Genomic DNA, 18,226 nt, shown 5'->3' with positions numbered 1-18,226 from the left:
ACATTAAAGGGGAACTCCAGGTAGAGCTTAAAAAAATGAAATTTCTGCAGAAACATATAGCATTACTCATCTGTCTATCCCAGTTTTGAAACTACCAAAAATCCATTTGTTTGGGGGGGGGGGGGGGGGGGGTTGTACTGTATTTTGTTTCTGTCGTTCCTGGTTGAGCAGTTCCCAGAATGAAATGCTTTTCCTCAGCTGATCATCACAGTACCACACCCATCACAATCAGTAAAATTAGTGCTGCACCTGATTCTGGCCATTCAGGGATGGTGGATCACTCAGGGGATTGGGGGATTCAGCCAAGCCTCCTGTGACATTGCGCCCTGCCCCCTGTCTGCATCATCAGCCTGTGCTCAGCAAACATACACAATGTGAGACAGGGGCATGGAAGATTTGTCTCCTAAGGTGGGAGAGCAGTGTGATTTGGCACAGAGGCCATTTTTCTTCACTTCCTGGATTTCTACCAGTGTGGCAGAACCGCACAGACACGATAATACATTTTATAGACACATCTATATAACTTTTAATGTACTTTTAATAGAAAACAAGTTTTTCTTATCAGGAGTTCCCCATTAAAGATTAAGATGCCTTAACCATGTAGTTGCTAATCAGGCCATGCCTAGATGATTTGTGGTATGATATAAGAAAGATTCAGGGGAGGGGGGCGAGAGGCAGAATTAGAAAAAATTTATTCATTGACAATCGAGGAGAGACAAATATTTTTAGCAAATGGTTCTACTTAACTCACTATGAACAGTGGGTACCTGTGCCTTGCACATCTGGGGAGGCGATGGTTCTAATAGTGTACCAGATGTCTTTATCTGAGATGACAGGAACATGTAGAGCAGAGCTTTCATGGAGGGGTTTCACGGAGGACTAAAAGCACAGTTTCCATCATGCAATCTTTCCTCCCCAAGCTGCTAGATAAGCACTGACCTCTCTGACCTGTGAATCCAGCATTTCATGTGCCAAGACAGTGAGTAAACAGCTAATATGTATGTCTGTTCTTCCTGCTCACTCCTCTACCTCGACCCCTAGACTCAGCAGAACCCGTCTTCACTCTGAAGTCGGATTTGCCTGATAATGTACAGATAAGAAGTGTATGTGTGTGTGTGTGTGTGTGTGTGTGTGCGCGCGTTGGGGGGTGGAAGCCTTTTGAGGCGTTTTTGCCTAATAAAACCTATTAAAAAGTTTCTTACAATTGCTTGTACTATTGATTTCTGAAAAAAAACAAAAACATGACAGTTACACTTTGAGGCTGGGTTCACACTACGTATATTTGAGGCTGTATAGCAACCAAAACCAGGAGTGGATTGAAAACACAGAAAGGCTATGTTAACATAATGTTGTAATTGAGTGGATGGCCGCCATTTAATGGCAAATATTTTCTGTTATTTTAAAACAACGGCTGTTATATTGAAATAATGGCCTTTATTTACTGTTATATAGCGGCCATCCACTCAATTTCAACATTGTGTGAACAGTCCTGGTTTTGGTTGCTATGAGGACCTGACATGAGGACCAAATACAGCCTGAAATATACATAGTGTGAACCCAGCCTAAGAAAGAAAACACAATTTTTGCATTACTTTATCAAAGAACATAAGGTATTGCTCTAGGACAAGTTTATTGGTCTTAAAACATCAACTTAAATTAGAACCCAGACTTATTGGCCGTACGAAATATTAAAGGGGTTATCCAGCACTACAAAAACATGCCCACTTTTTCCCCTATGTTGTCTCCAGATTGGGTGGGGTTTGGAACTAATTGCAAACCACACCTGAACTGGAGACAAGAGAGGGGGATAAACAGCCATGTTTTTGTAGAGCTGGATAACCCCTTTAAAGCTTTTGGTACATAATTTGTGTTTTTAAACCACTACAGTGCCATCTCTATATACCCCAACTTTCTATGACATTGTTGCATTTCTGCAGAGGCTAGATTCGTCAGGCAGTTGCAAAATAGTGAACTTAATGTGAATGTTGGAGCAATAGCTTGACAAGCAATGACAAAATAAGAGGCTTTGACATTGCTTACGCACCCTGATGGTTATGTTGAGCTAGGGGGGGTTTATCACATATGAGTGCAGGTAGAACAGACTGAGCACATTTATTTTTCATGTGTTGGAGGTTTCGTACTTCTACACTAAGTGCTTCAGTGTGCATGAGTGAATTATGTGCATGGTTCTTGATTTATTGAATATCATTATGTTCAGACCAGTTCAGGCACAAACATTGTGAAGCACTATACAAATGAATGGCTGACAGCTTATTGAAATCAATGGCCTTTGCTGGAAATTCTTCATGTTTTTATTTATTTACAGTCTGACTAAAATTGTAAGGATTTTCTGGTTTCACTTGCTGTGTATAGTCTTTGTTTAATTTTATGTTGATAATTTAGCACACAAATGTAACCCCTAGTTTGGCTATTGTGGCACAGCTGAGCCACAACTTTCAAAGCAACCAGCTATGGTAAGATAGTTATAATTATTATTATTATTAGCTGAAAAAGTTGGATGCAGCTCTAAAGCTGCCTGGAAAACATGCATACAGCCACAGGCCATTGTGCACACTGTATTTTTACAATAAACAACGGCTATTGTAGATTGCAACAGCGGCCACTGTTTATTGACAGTGTGCAATTACATTAGCATGCATTGAACACTGGCCGTAGTGTATACACGCTATATACACTACAGCTGATGTTCTCTGCTGCTGCACAAAATAATTGACAGGTCTATTTTGTGCGGCCGCTATTGGCGTCCGTTTTTTCTAGTTAAAAGGGCCGAGATTTAACAGCAATGCAATGCAATGCATTGAAGTCAATGGAATGACGGATGTTCAATGCACACAGTGTATAAAATGACTGACATTATCTGTGCGTACCTCAAAATAATGATCATGTCAATTGTCTTTTGCAAACAGCGAACGTTATTTTTCAGTTATTAACACACAGTTTTTATTTTTTTAACCATCCTTTGGCTGAACGGGCTGCATTCGGTATCGGCTGCCGGAACATTCTTATTTTACAATTGACTTGCGGGCACCATCGGGTGTGCCCGCAAATCAATTAACCATTCACTTCAATGCAAAGTGCGGCCACCGCTGTACTTTACTTTGTGTGAACAGCTAATATTTCCAGACGCTGTTTATTGAATAATAGGCATGTCAATTATTTTAATGCTTGTTCTAAAAAAGGGTGTGAACATGTTGCATTGACTTCAATGTAATGCCGCCCCTGCAGTAAAGAATGGATGCTGATTCTATTGCAATCAGCGTCCCTTTTTGACTGAAAAAAAATGTTGTGTGAACAAAGCCTTTCTCTGTTTTACTTTTAAAGTTCTATGGACTTTTCAATTGAAGACTCACAAAAAAGGCCAATTAGTCCACCTAAAGTAGAACAATGTACCAGCAGCTGTTATTGCACTGACAGGCGGCCAATCCTTTAAAATAACGAAGGTCATTATGGACTCAAAATGACGGACGACATTTTAAATTTTTTTACGGAGAAGAAAAAACATTCAGTGAACAGCGGCCATACATGATAGCCTGTGCTTACAGTGTAAAGTACGGCTACCGGATATAGATTACTTTGAAGTCTATGGCTAATTGGAGTGCAGGCACACCCGAATGTGCTCCCATTACAATTCAAATAAAGCAATGTTTATCTGGCCGACACTACAATATCAGCCGAGTCAACATCTCAGACATCAGATGTTTTTTTGACTCGGCCGGGTCAAACAACGGCCGATGTTCATACAATGTGTAAACATGGCCATAGGCTGTATTCATGTTTTCCAGGACTCCGTAGAGCTGCATCCAACTTCTTCAGTCACCGGTAATTAAATGCAGAGTGTTCAAATTCAGACAATTATGTCCATCTACAGATGTTAAGCTAACTGGCCTGTAGTTTCTGTCCTCTTCTCAACTACCCTTCTTGTGGATGGGTACAGCATTGGCCATTCTCTAATCATCAGGAACATCAGGGGGGATGTTAAACATATTTTTAAGAATTTTTGGTAATCTATTATCTAATTTTCCATTTACTATCTACTGTATATTTTAAACTAATCTTGTAGTTTTAATTCTCACGACTAAGCCTGAAACTGAGATGACACTGTCTGTTTTGTGATAATAAGGGACAGGCTGTTGAAAAGTGATCTGTACAGCATAAGGCTTTGTTCCCACTTTGGATCATAGCTGGGAAAGGCAGCCATCTCTTAATATAGACATCTATATTACCAGGCGGCCCCCTTCCCCTGCCCTGCAGTGAAAAGAGACACCGGTAAATAGAGAAAACATGACTTCTGTGAAGGTAACAGAGCAAGCCCAAACACCTTTACAATTCATGTCAGAGACAGCTCTTGTCTCTTGTTTAAGTAAAAGGAGTTTGTGGTAAGGAAATTTCTAAATGATGTTAAAAACAACTGACTGCATCACAATAATATCCCCCCCAAAAAAGGAAATAAAAAATTACAATGATCAGAAAATAGTAATCAATTAGAAAAATGTTTCACTATCTGACTTTAATCATTAAAAAAAAAGTGCATTCCCTGTGGAAAATAATAATAACCTCTTCCTAACGTGGCTAATTCAAACTTTTTCTTCATGTTTTCTCCTCCTCACTGTTTAAGACTCGCATTTAAGACTAGCATGTACCGTTTACCATCAACAACGTTTTTTTTTTTTTTTTGCAGAAAGAAAGCTATATTTTTATTGCCACCCTTAGTTTTAGCATATATTGTATTGGGAAACCAGGAAAAAAATATAATTGCGGAGTAAATAATGTGAATTCTTTAGACATTTTGTTTTGGTTTTTAGAAAAGTATCCTTAGGCGATGTTGCCACACTTTTTTTTAGCTCCATTTAAAATGACTTCCGTTATTTTGAGTCTAAAATAACAGGCATCATTTAGCAGCCTGGCCCCCCCTTAGTGCAATGACAGCTGTTTGCACATTATACTAGTTTGGGATTACTAATTGGCCTTTGGCTGTGGCTTTATTGAAAAGTCCATTGAATGTAATAGTAAAAACAGAGAAAAAACAATGACAAAAGAAAAACTGTGTGTGAACAACTAATAAAAAATGTCCGCTGTTTGCAAAAGACGTCCGAAAATAAAGATCATGTTCATTATTTTGACGTCTATAATAAAAACGTCCGTTATTCAATACATTGTGTTCTTTGGACGTCCGTCTTCCCATTAACTTCAATGCATTGCCATTGCAATCAGTTAAATCGCTGCAAAAACGGATGTCTTTTTAAGTAGCAAAATCGAGCGCCTTTTCTCAATTTTTGTGAACATAGTCATATGCAAATAATTATTTACTAAACAAAAGATTTGAAAACAATTGATATGGAACTTCTTTTGAGTCAAAGAAATTCAGAATAGTAAAATGAAATGTAAAACTGATAAAACTGGTGAGGCAGGACATTTTAAAGACAGTTAGACTTAAATTACTGTAATTGATTTGGAATATATAAACTTGTTATTGGAGCATTGGTTTTATATTGTTATGGGGAATAAAGGGACACGTTTAATGGGTCTCAACTACAGAATGAGAGACTAATCTCTGTTAATATTTTCTACAGGAGCACTGTTGTATTCTAATCTTCTGCTCTACTGCACACAACTCAACTCTGTCAAGTGACTTATTGCTGCACATTTATGCACTTAACAAGTTCCAGGCAGTCCAAGCAGTACAGATACTGCCTTTGCTTTCAAGTGCATTTTTTTCCTAGGTTCACTTACACTAAATAAAGTAAAAGGACATAAAGTTTGCTTCTGTCTGTGAAACAATAAAACACCCTATGTTCTACAAGATTTTTGTCAACATCCTACAAGCAGTTCTCTAAGGGAAAGAATAACAAAGAACAACAACAAAAAAAAAGAACAGAGATTCCCACTTTAAAAAAGCTAATTGTTTAACAAGTACATCCACCAAAGGTCCAAGGCCTCGGCAGCTCTAACAACATTTTACAATGTAAATTTACTCTGCTTTTATGTCATAAACTATTACCTAAAACACAATTTTTGTTATTGCCTGATATATTTTCAGGGAGATCAGGCGAATGTGACTGAACAAATTACAATTAGGCTATGTTCCCACACAGTATTTTTGCTTAGTATTTTGGTCAGTATTTTGCAACCAAAACCAGGAGTGGATTGAAAACACAAAAAGACTACGTTCGTACACTATTAAAACTTAGTGGATAGCCACAATTTAAAGGCTAATAATTTTCGTTGTTTTGGATTATTGGCCATTATTTGCGATTACATGATGGCCATCCACTCAATTTCAACAGTATGTGAACATAGCTTTTCTGTGTTTTCAACCCACTCTTGCTTTTGTTTGCAAAATACTTACCAAAATACTGAGCAAAATTAATGTGTGGGAACATAGCCTTAGTTAGCATTTTTATGAAGCGAATCAGTTAATCTTGGTTTTAGAATTGTGTCTTTAGGTTAGTGCTGAAAATCATCAGGCTATGTTATTATTATCAAGAATTGTTGCAGTATGTTTTTTTCTAGTTTTAAAGCAACTCTGTATCCACAATCTGTACCCACAAACTTCTACACTTGCAGCCCTTTGTCAAATGGCCGTGGCCTAGAGTATTTGTGCCCTAACCTTGCAGCACCCCTCTGCTCCTCCTCCCCACCCTCTTCATCATTAGGAATGCCACTGGCAGGCTTTTTCCTATTCCTCTGCAATGAACACTGCACAGGTGCCTTAACGATCCAGCCCATGTACTGTGTTCGCACACAGCTGATGAAAAGGAGACAATCTGCCTGGGGCATACCTAATGATGAAGGGGGCGGGGACAGGGGCGGATTAACTTTACCATTGGCCCCGGGCTGTTGATCAAGCTTGGGCCCCCTTTGGTTGTGGCTTAATTGAAAAATCCATTGAATTTAATAGTAAAAACGGAGAAAGAACGGTGACAAAAGAAGAACTGTGTGTGAACAACTAGTAAAAAATGTCCGCTATTTGCAAAAAAAGTCCGAAAATAATGTTCATGTTCATTATTTTGACGTCTGAGGCAAAAACTTCCATTTTTCAATGCATTGTGTGCATAGGACGTCCGTCTTCCCATTGACTTCAATGCAATTGCATTGAAGTCAGTTAAATTGCTGCAAAAATGGACGTTTTTTAAAAAAGCGAAATCGGACATTTTTTCTCTATTTTTGACGTTGTGTGAACATAGCCTAAGGGTGAATTAGCATTTGGAATATTTTTTTTTAGCCTTGAGTTTGGATTTAGAAAATCCAATGCAAAATTTTATGCATTATGGGGAAAAATCCCACACACCAGCCATAATCTCCCACCAGTACTCTCCTCTACATGCAGTACGTTTAGGTGTACCTGCGGCTACCCATGTTCCCCTCACTAAAGAAGTAAATTGTAATAAATGTGATGTATGTTGCTTCTATATGCTTCTGTATGGTGCTTCTACTTCCCGTCCCTTTGGTGTGAACAGCACTGACTACCAAAATTTGCAAAACAAATTTAAGAATCCCATACAGGTTTTGGGTAAGCACAAACACTGTCTTAAACTGTGCAAAAGGCAATGTTTTACCTTATGAGTGAGTCTTTCCCAGATTTTAGATAAAAAATATCACCCACCATCAAACCAATGCCAGGACCTGGCTGTAAAAACATTACACATTTTCTCCAAGTGTGTAATGCTGTGGGTTGCTCCAGAGAGTGTGGTAGTTCTAACACTGTTATAAGGAAGGTAATAGAGCAATTTTAAGGAGCATTTAGTTTTTTTTTTTTTTAAAGATTAAAAAATTTTAAAAGCCAAAAAATAAAATAAAAGTTATGCAAGTTAAATATCGTTGTAATCGTACTGATATGAGGAACACATATAACATGTTGGTTTCATCCAAGGGCAAATGGCGTAAACACAACCCCCCCTCCCCCCCAATAAAATAAAATTGTGTTTTATTTTCATTTTCCCCACACATATAAACTATGGCCCTGTGCACACAGAGCAAGAGCGGTGAAATGTTCCCCGCAGAATGCCGCTAGCCTCCGTGTCATAATGACACTCTATGGGAGTCTCGCGCACTGCATCTCTCGGCGCTGAAAAATGACATTGTTCATTCTTCAGCGCGGAGAGAGGGGCTGTGCGAGCCTCCCATAGAGTGTCATTATAACACAGAGGCTGGTGGCATTCCACGGAGGACAATTTCGCTGCTCTTGCTCTGTGTGCACAGGGCCTCAGCATATTTTATGCAACGATTAAGTCTGTCATTGAAAAGTACAATTAGTGATGCAAAAAAATAAGGGCCCATGTGGGTCTGTAGGTGAAAAAAATACAATTGCTATGGTCATTTAAACACAAGGAAGAAAAAACTAAAGTGCAAAAATAAAAATTGGCTCAGACCTTAAGGGGTTAAATAAGAAGCTGTTTGCATAAAATATTCTTACAAATATTATTGCATATTGTGACCTAAAGTATCTTTTTCTCATATATTGCCTTTTTATTTTTTTATATTATAATAATAATAATAATATAGAAATGATGGATTACATTTGTTAGTTTAAGCTTTATCTTTACCTTTGCTATAGGAGAAATGTGCTAAATTTTCACTGCAAAACAACTTCTGCATCCCTGAAGACTAGGAGTAAACAATTACAGCTTTGTGGGCATATTTCAAAATGAAAGAAAACTATTACTTTAAGAAACTACTGAAATGATCGCTGACATGAGCTGTTTTTATTGCAGGAACAGAGGGAGCTGTATTTGGCCATTCAGTGGAAACACCACATATACGAGCAGGACCCTCTCAGGACCTCAGGTAGGAATATTTTATTATTTCTTCATACAATATAAATATTTTACGTAAAACATTGATTATATTTTCCATAAGTTTTATTCAATATGAATTTTCTTTCTTCTGTATATCTAAAAACACTACATTATTGACTATAAGCTTTGGGGATAATAAACAGATGTTGAAAAAAGGACTGTAAAGGTGACTGTGCTTGCTGTCATACTATTCATTTGAGTTATGTTCGGTTTAACCTCTGGGCTATCTATTCTACACAAGCAAACATTGTAAATCACAGGTTAAGTAAATGGGATTTCTGATGGTTTAATAACAACCCACATCCCTGGTGATTATATAGTAATATTACTTTGGAGATGATGGATTTTTTTATACATATATTTATCTATTTCAAAACTTACACTAATGGTCTGGGCGACCACATCTCATACTGTCATAGCTTAAAGACTTTACACATTTATTTTTAGTTTTACACTATATATATATATATATATATATATATATATATATATATATATATATATATAGTTTTTCTTAGATAGATAATTCTATGAAAGGTAACAACTTCCATAGAAACACAGCCTAACATCATTTTACCTGTTCGATTATACCAGTTTACCCTACTATGCAACCATGTTTGTATTTTCTTTTTTTCCATATATATTGGGTCTCTAGAACTGGATGCAGCATTTCAGATGTGATCTCATTAGCGCTCTAATCAGAATCTCCCTGTTAAATCTCTAGTTATATATCCCAGCATATGATTAGCCTTCCTCACTGCCTGGCTGCTCTGGTTACTCCTTTTTGAGACTGTAAAAATCACTACCCCCAACTACTTCTCTTCCAAAGTCTTCACTAACACAGAACTGCCAATAAGAAATTTATAGAGGATTCATTCTTCCTAAGTGCATAATTTACCTTTGAAAACATTGAACAGGAGTTTGCATTGTTCGTGCAATTAAATCATGGATCTCCAAACTGCAGCTCTCCAAAGCTTTAGCTGTCCAGGCATGATGGGAGTTGTGGTTTTGCAACAGCTGGAGGGCCACAGTTTGGAGACCCATACACTAAATTTTCCATATTACAGATACAACCAGGAATATGAACCCTATAGCTCAATATTGTGAGCAGATAAACAAAACAAATGTCATGCCTATCAAACGTTCTGCTATGTCAACCATATACATATAAAAAGAAGATAATCAGATCAGATCTTTCTGGCCCCCAACCATTTTTATTTTGGTTGTGTTTTCAGTTGTTTATGGCTCAAATGAGGGTTCTAAAACTGTGTATAAACAGAGCCTAAGAGTGCACTAGATTTCAGAAGTTGATCAGTTTGTTGGATGATGGAATTTAAGATTATTTTTCCACACCATTTTTGAGCTTATGAGAGGTAAAGCATCATCTTGACACATTTAGAGAATTTTAAAGCTAATGAGTATTTGGCAATTAATGATTTACGAACCTGAAAATTAATTTTTGCTTCCATTCTTTAGTCCATTTACCACCCCAATTCATTGTCCATATTAAATTAGTGAACTATACAGTTCATACACAGACTAAATACTGTGAACCATTTCTCTAACAAAGGTTTAACTCAGTAAAGTACAGTTAATATTTAAACAGTTTTGGAGCTCCTGGCATTATAATGAATGATGATGCTGGAAGTCCTGCGGTCTTGCCCGCAGTACACTGTCCATGAAGGGACTGAAGTCATTTTTTAGAAATGAAGATGCAAGGAGTTACGCCTGTTCTCTGTAATTTATCCCTTAACAAAATAAGATGCATTATAAGGCCATATTCGCACAATGTAATTTGCAACAACAGCCATGATTTATGCAAAACATATATTGTATGTGAATGGAATCCCGGCCGGAGCATATACACATGGTATAAGCTCCGGCCGAGATTCCATCCAGCTGCACAAAAAATTGACATGTCAGTTTTATGCGGCCGCTATTCATTGAATTGTGGCCGCAGAGAACATTTTAGTTCACACAGTGGAGCGTGCGGCTCAGGCTGCATGCTCCATTGTGTGCCGCGGTGCATTGGGATGAGGGCGCACATGGATGCAGAATATCCGGCCGGTACTGCAGTACTGGCCAGGATGATCTTCTCTGACACCGGCCTTTCTGTGACCCGGCCAGGTCACAGAACGGCCTGTCTCATACCATGGGTGAACATGGCCTTAGAATAGAACACTACCCAAGAGGTTGTATGCATGTTGGTGATATTCAAAGTTTACAAATATAAGCTTAACTCATGACTTTGTAATTGCTTAACATTTTGTCTTCATCTTGCTGAAAAAAATAGCACAATAGAAATGCGAAGGACAAAATGTTTGTTCATGAATTATTCATAAAATTCTAAACAGAAATGCCAATCTACTGCAAATAGTGGATTAACATCTTGAAAGAATTCAGTGTTTTCCTCAGTTTAGAGTATAAGGGCAATAACATGGCATAAAATATGCTTAATGTCACTTTGAGGTCTTTATATGTTAAAATAAATCTATCACTAAACAGTAATGCTAATATTGTTACATAGAGATAAACCCAGATTGATCTGTGCTAGGAGAACTTCAATAAATTCTTAAAGTGTACTTTAAGAATGTATTTATAGTTAATGCCTGCCTTATGTATGCTGTTTATTTTTATTTTAATTCAGCTGTTCCAGCAGTCCATTTAGTGGGCCATTTTTCTGCTTCTTCATTTTACTCTGGGTCAGTGGTCGGACATTTTTATCAGTTAGTTTATTCTTTTGACATCACTGACATCACTTCCTGCATTTAGTGTATTTTTTCTGTTACTAACGACCAAATGACTTAATATCCTGAAGTAGCCCTTATTCTCTTCCTTTAATTATTATTTTTTTAATAATACTAGTATATAAGTGTAAGGATGAAACTTCCCTGTACAAATGCAGCTCATGGTGGAAGTTTGAAAACTGCTCATCTGGAAGTTTTGTAAAATATGTTATATTACACCATAAAAACGAATATTGGAGAGAGCTATCAAGATTGGCATATCTGTGCGCCGATCTAAAAAAAATCCCTACTCCTATGTTCTGTCTGGGATTTATTGAGAGCTGCACATCTCTAAATTAATCCAGCGCATCTGAGGCTGCCGTACAACAGCCTTCAGCCTTAGAGATCTGTATCAGCTGGCATAGTTTTACACCATAAGTTACAGTTTGTTTTCAAGTGGAAATAAAAGTAATTTGGGTGCAGGGGGAGGCCATGCCCCCTCCAAGCCTTCTGCACTCCCCGGCCTCACCCATCAGGGGAGCAGGGTGTTGATCAGCAAAGAGCTTTAATTTTTTATTTTTTGCAAGAAAGATACAACCAAACAATGGAATCTCACTCTGGCTTTCTTAGGACATGTCAATTCTTTCAGCGGAGAGCCACGAAGAGCAGAGGCGACCTATACTTAACACTGAGGTAGGCGTAATCCGTGGCAGGTAATAAACTCAGAATTTCTGCCTGTTTTCCTTACAGTCTATAAAGCAAAAGAGTCAGATGTAGGCCAGTAAGGGAGTGGAAAGTACTACTGCACATTTCCCCCTGCTGTACCTCAGTAATGTTTTTTTTTTTTTTAAATCAAAAATTGACCTTTTTATTATTACCATTATTTTACTAATCCAAATCTTTATCTTAAACACTTTTTTTTTTCTGTATCCAGAAATCATTTTCCTACTTTTTTTTTTTTTAACCGAGATTAATTCTAAGCAGCCATCTCTTAAAGGGGTACTCCGGCGGGGGGGCTATTTTGGGATCTGGCCAGGGATTAGGTGACGATTCCCGGCCGCTTCCTGGTGTCTCGTGTAGACTGGAAAAGGTCGGCACTCCGATCTCAGGCGGTGCCTGGGCAAAATATAGAGCATCAAAAGGAAAATCCCGGCACTCGCCAAAATTCTGCAAAGTGATTTATTTACCAGTGCATATACAGACAGGCGGATATGGACGCGTTTCGGCATCTTGAGAAAGGCTCTACGCCGAAACGCGTCCATATCCGCTTCCTGGTGTCTGACGCGGGCTCGAGATGTGACGTCTCAAGTCCACTTAGCAAGTCAGTGACAGAGGTGGGATCTGAGCGGACTTGAAACGGATCCCATCTCTGTCAGTGACTGGCTGAGTGGACTGGAGACGTCACGTCTCGAGCCTGCGTCAGACAGATACAACCAGGAATATGAACCCTATAGCTCAATATTGTGAGCAGATAAACAAAAATAATGTCATGCCTATCAAACGTTCTGCTATGTCAACCATATATATATAAAAAGAAGATAATCAAAAACAGATCTTTCTGGCCCCCAACCATTTTTATTTTGGTTGTGTTTTCAGTTGTTTATGGCTCAAATGAGGGTTCTAAAACTGTGTATAAACAGAGCCTAAGAGTGCACTAGATTTCAGAAGTTGATCAGTTTGTTGGATCAACCATTTTTGAGCTTATGAGAGGTAAAGCATCATCTTGACACATTTAGAGAATTTTAAAGCTAATGATGAGTATTTGGCAATTAATGATTTACGAACCTGAAAATTCATTTTTGTTTCCATTCTTTAGTCCATTTACCACCCCAATTCATTGTCCATATTAAATTAGTGAACTATACAGTTCATGCACAGACTAAATACTGTGAACCATTTCTCTAACAACGGTTTAACTCAGTAAAGTACAGTTAATATTTAAACAGTTTTGGAGCTCCTGAATAATGAATGATGATGCTGGAAGTCCTGTGGTCTTGCCCGCAGTACACTGTCCATGAAGGAACTGAAGTCATTTTAAAAAAAAAAAGAAGATGCAAGGAGTTACGCCTGTTCTCTGTAATTTATCACTTAACAAAATAAGATGCATTATTAGGCCATATTCACACAATGTATGTTTTGTATAAATCACGGCCCTTGTTGGAATTTGCAACAACAGCCACCTCTGTCACTTAGCAAGTCAGTGACAGAGGTGGGATCTGAGCGGACTTGAAACGGATCCCGTCTCTATCCCTGACTGGCTGAGTGGACTTGAGACGTCACGTCTCGAGCCTGCGTCAGACACCAGGAAGCGGCCGCCGCTGGAACTGGGGCCTGCCGCTAGAACCAGGGAGGTGAGTGGACGTTGTTTCCTTCAGCCACCTCCTCCCTGGCCAGATGCCAAAATAGCCCCCCCTCTCAGAGTACCCCTTTAATCCCTTAAGGACCGAGGCATATTTTATGAAAATGACCTGTGTCACTTTATTCATTAATAACTTGGGAATGCTTTTACCTATCCGGCTGATTCTGAGATTGTTTTCTCGTAACATATTTTACATTACATTTCTGGTAAATTGGAGTCGATAACAAATCTTTATGAAAAAAAAACAAAATAACATGAAAAATTGTGAAAAATGGCATTTTTCCAACTTTGAAACTTTTCTGCTTATACAGAAAATGGTTATGCCACATAAATTATATATTAACTAGCATTAGCAACATGTCTACTTTATGATGGTGGCATTTATTAAGCTATCTTTCACTTTTTTTTTAGACAATAGAAAGCTTAAAAGATTAGCAGCAAATTTCCAAATTTTCAGTAAAATTTCAAAATCAGATATTTTTAGGGACCTGTTCAGGTTTAGGCTATGTTCACACTACGTGTATTTGAGGCGGTATGTTTGAGGCTGTATAGCAACCAAAACAAGGAGTGGATTGAAAACACAGAAAGGCTCTGTTCACATAATTTTGTAATTGAGTGGATGGCCGTCATTTAATGGCAAATATTTGCTGTTATTTTAAAACAACGGCTGTTATATTGAAATAATGGAAGTTATTTACCGTTATATGGTGGCCATCCACTCAATTTCAACAGAGCCTTTCTGTGTTTTCAATCCACTCCTGGTTTTGGTTGCTATGAGGACCAAATACAGCTTCAAATATACATAGTGTGAACCCAGCCTTGAAGTGTATTTGAGGGGACTGTATGTTAGAAAGCCCCACAAAGCACCCCATTTCAGAAACTGAACCCCCCAAACTCTGCAAAAGCACATCCAAAATTTAAATTTTCTGTACAGAGATTTTAATGTAATCCAATATCTTTCATAATGATAAACCTATTACCAGAGAAATGCACCCCAATATTGATTGCACCATTTCTGCAGTTTATATAAATACCCCATATGTGGCCCTATTGCGGTATTTGATGCAACCACAAGCCTCAGATACAAAGGAGCGCCTAGTGAATTTCAACGCATCCGTTATATTTGTAGATTTTTTACTATACCACTTCAGGTTGGCAGAGGCTCTGGGGTGCCAAAACATAAAAAATGCCCCTAAAGGGACACCATTTAGAAAACTACACCCCTCGAGGAATGTAACAAGGGGTGCGGTGAGCATTTGGACCCCACAGGTCCTTCACAGATTTTCAGAACAATGTGGCGTGAAAAAATAAAAATTTATTTTTTACACTAAAACATTGTTCTAGCCTTCAATTTTTCATTTTCACAAAGGGGATAAAAGGAATAAAAACCCCAAAACCGTATAGCGCAGTTTCTCCCGAGTACGGAAATACCCCACATGTGAACATAAAGTGCCAAGTGGGCGCAAGACGAGCCTCCAAAGGGAAGGAGCTCCAATTGGTTTTTGCAAGCTGGATTTTACTGGAATGGATTTCAAGGGTCATGTCGCATTTACAAAGCGATTGTGCTGCTAAAACACTGGAAACCCCCCACAAGTGACCCCATTCTGGAAACTACACCCCTCAAGGAATCTAACAAGTGGTGGAGTGAGCAAATGGACCCACTGTTGACGGGCACAAATGTGGAACAAGGTGACATGAAAGCGAAAATTTTCATTTTTTCACTTTCACGGCACAAATGTGCCTGTCATCAACGGGTCTATATCCTCATTGTTTCCAGTGTTTTGGCAGCACGACAGCTCTGTAAATGCGACATGGCGTTCATCATCCATTCTAGCCAAATCCAGCCTCCAAAATCCAAATGGCACTCCTTCCCTTCGGAGGCTTTCCCTGCGCCCACATGGCGCTTTATGTCCACATGTAGGGTATTTGTGGACTCGGGGGAAATTGCTCTACACATTTTGTGTATTTTTTCTCTTTTAACCCCTTGTGAAAATGAAAAAAATCAAGGCTAGACTAACATTATAGTGTAAAAAATGTAATATTTCATTTTCACGCCACATTGTTCCACATTTGTGCCCGTCACCAGTGGGGTCCATATGCTCACTCCACCCCTTGTTACATTCCTTGACGGGTGTTGTTTCCATAATGGGGTCACTTGTGGGGGGTTTCAACTGTCTTGGCAACACAGGGGCCTTTTAATTGCAACATGGCCCTCGAAATCCATTCCAACCAACTCCAGCCTCCAAAAGCCAAATGGCGCTCCTTCCCTTTGGAGGCTTACCCTGCACCCGCATGTCGCCTTAAGTCCAGGGGAAATTGCTCTACACATTTTGTTAAAATGAAAGAAGAGACAAGATCAATGATTTAGTATAAAAATTAATTTTTTTTTACTCTAAATGTTGGTCTAGCCTTTTTTCCATTTCCACAAGGAGTTAAAAAAGGAATTGAATGCAAAATGTGTAGGGTAATTTCCCCTGAGTATGAAAATACCATACATGTGGACATAATATGCCATATGGGCACAGGGCAAGCCACCAAAGGGACAGAGCGCCATTTAGAGGCTGAAATGGAGGATGGAGGCCATGTCGCAATTACAAAGCTCCTGTGCTGCCAGGACAGTATTAACCCCCCACAAGTGACCCCATTCTGGAAACTACACCCCACAAGGAATCTAACAAGAGGTGCAGTCAGCATATGGACCCCACTGGTGACTGGTACATATGTAGAACATGTGTTGTGAAAATAAAATATCCCATTTTTTTCATTTTCACGGCACAAATGTGTCCGTCACAGGGGCCCATATCCCGGCTGCCCCCCTTGTTAGATTCCTTACGGAATGTGTACACGCAGCGATCGGGGAAACGGCGGGCGTAAATGTATGCCCGTTTGCGTTAAGGCACGGGCTTTGGGGGCGTACATTTACGCCCACGGTCGTTAAGGGGTTAACCATAACAGGCTGTTGTTATTATTATTGTTATTATTAGACTAGGCTGCAACCTACATGTACTCTGCAGAGTTTACTGCTGGTGGAAGCATCGCGGCATTAGTGCAACAGGGCAAAGTGAATAGTTAAAAAACTGAAGTAGTAAGGTGAGCTGTATAAGACCTGTAAAGGACTTAGGGAAATGTTAGGAGGGAGGGAAATGTTTTTAGAAAAAAATGAACTCAAGAACAAGAGCATACAGAGAAAGTTTAGTTGGGGAAAGATCAGAAGCAACATGAGAAAATATTACCTTACTGAGAGAGTAGTAGATGCTTGAAAGAAACTTCCAGCAGATGTGGTAGGTAAATCTTCAAAAACAGAATGTAAACCTGCCTGGGATAAACATATATTTATGCTAAGATAGGAGAAATACTAAAAGGGCAGACTAAATGGACCAAGTGGTCTTCTTCTGCCAACAATATTTTATGTTTCTATGCATACCACTTTGACTAGCTGACACCCCCCCCCCCCCCATCACTGTTCTTCACCTTGTAGATTGTAAGCCCTAACAAGCTTGGCTCTCTATCTTTATGCACCAGTTTGACATTTACTTTAATCATGTAATTTGTTTTATTGATTTTGTAATGTTCTGCATATTAACCCTTATTACTTCTACAATGCTCTGGCATCAAGGGCAATTTAAAAATAAATTATTATTAATAATAATAATAATAATAATAATGAGCTAGATAATAATTTAAGGTAATATTATAAAGCTAGTGGCACTTACCACATGATTCTTCTTTGACAATAAGGGATGGTCACAGTTCATCTCCCTGTGCAAAATAATATCTTCTCAGATAACAGATCATGTCTGGAACATCCTCTCATACCAGATTTCCTTTTTTCCTTATGTTTACATTACTGATGTAAATCATACCTCTGAACTCCTGTAGCAAGGTGCAAAGGGGGCACGGCCGCTTTATGCGTCCAATTTGCCATGATATACTTCTGCAAGCAGGCGTAAATCATGGTGAAAATCTGCACTAGTTAAGAGCTTGTGTAGATTTCTGAGACTGACACATGACAGTCTCAGATTTGCCAGATTGTTGAGAGACGAGTGCCTCTCAATATGCCTGGTTTGGGGCATGGGGGTGGAGATTTAGGTAAGACTGGCATACAGATATGTCAGTCTTGACAAATCCTCCTTCTGGTTCATATGAACATTAACTTGATAATCTAAGTATTTATTTAAAGCAATCTCTAAATAAAAATCATAATTTTTTTCCAGTAACAACGATGTTCTTAATAAATGACAGAACCAGTGAATTTTATTTTTTTTCCTATGGTTTTGTTTTAGTCATCAGGGAACATGATAATAGCATTGCCCTACATTTTGGTT

The 18,226-nt window shown here is 38.6% G+C and overlaps 1 protein-coding gene across 2 annotated transcripts in view; it reads left to right on the top strand.

Annotated features, from left to right (window-relative positions):
- SGCZ (sarcoglycan zeta) overlaps positions 1-18,226 on the top strand; it is a 656,134-nt gene that overhangs the window by 621,618 nt on the left and 16,290 nt on the right. For both annotated transcript variants that reach the window (XM_069976548.1, XM_069976549.1), the window contains one exon: positions 8,733-8,805. In XM_069976548.1, the coding sequence (XP_069832649.1) occupies positions 8,733-8,805 (73 nt within the window). The remainder of the gene's footprint in view (positions 1-8,732; positions 8,806-18,226) is intronic.

Source organism: Dendropsophus ebraccatus, chromosome 7 (assembly GCF_027789765.1).
Source record: "Dendropsophus ebraccatus isolate aDenEbr1 chromosome 7, aDenEbr1.pat, whole genome shotgun sequence".
Lineage (NCBI taxonomy): Eukaryota > Metazoa > Chordata > Amphibia > Anura > Hylidae > Dendropsophus > Dendropsophus ebraccatus.
Note: the sequence above shows the minus strand (reverse complement) of the source record. Positions and strands in the feature narration are given on the sequence as shown.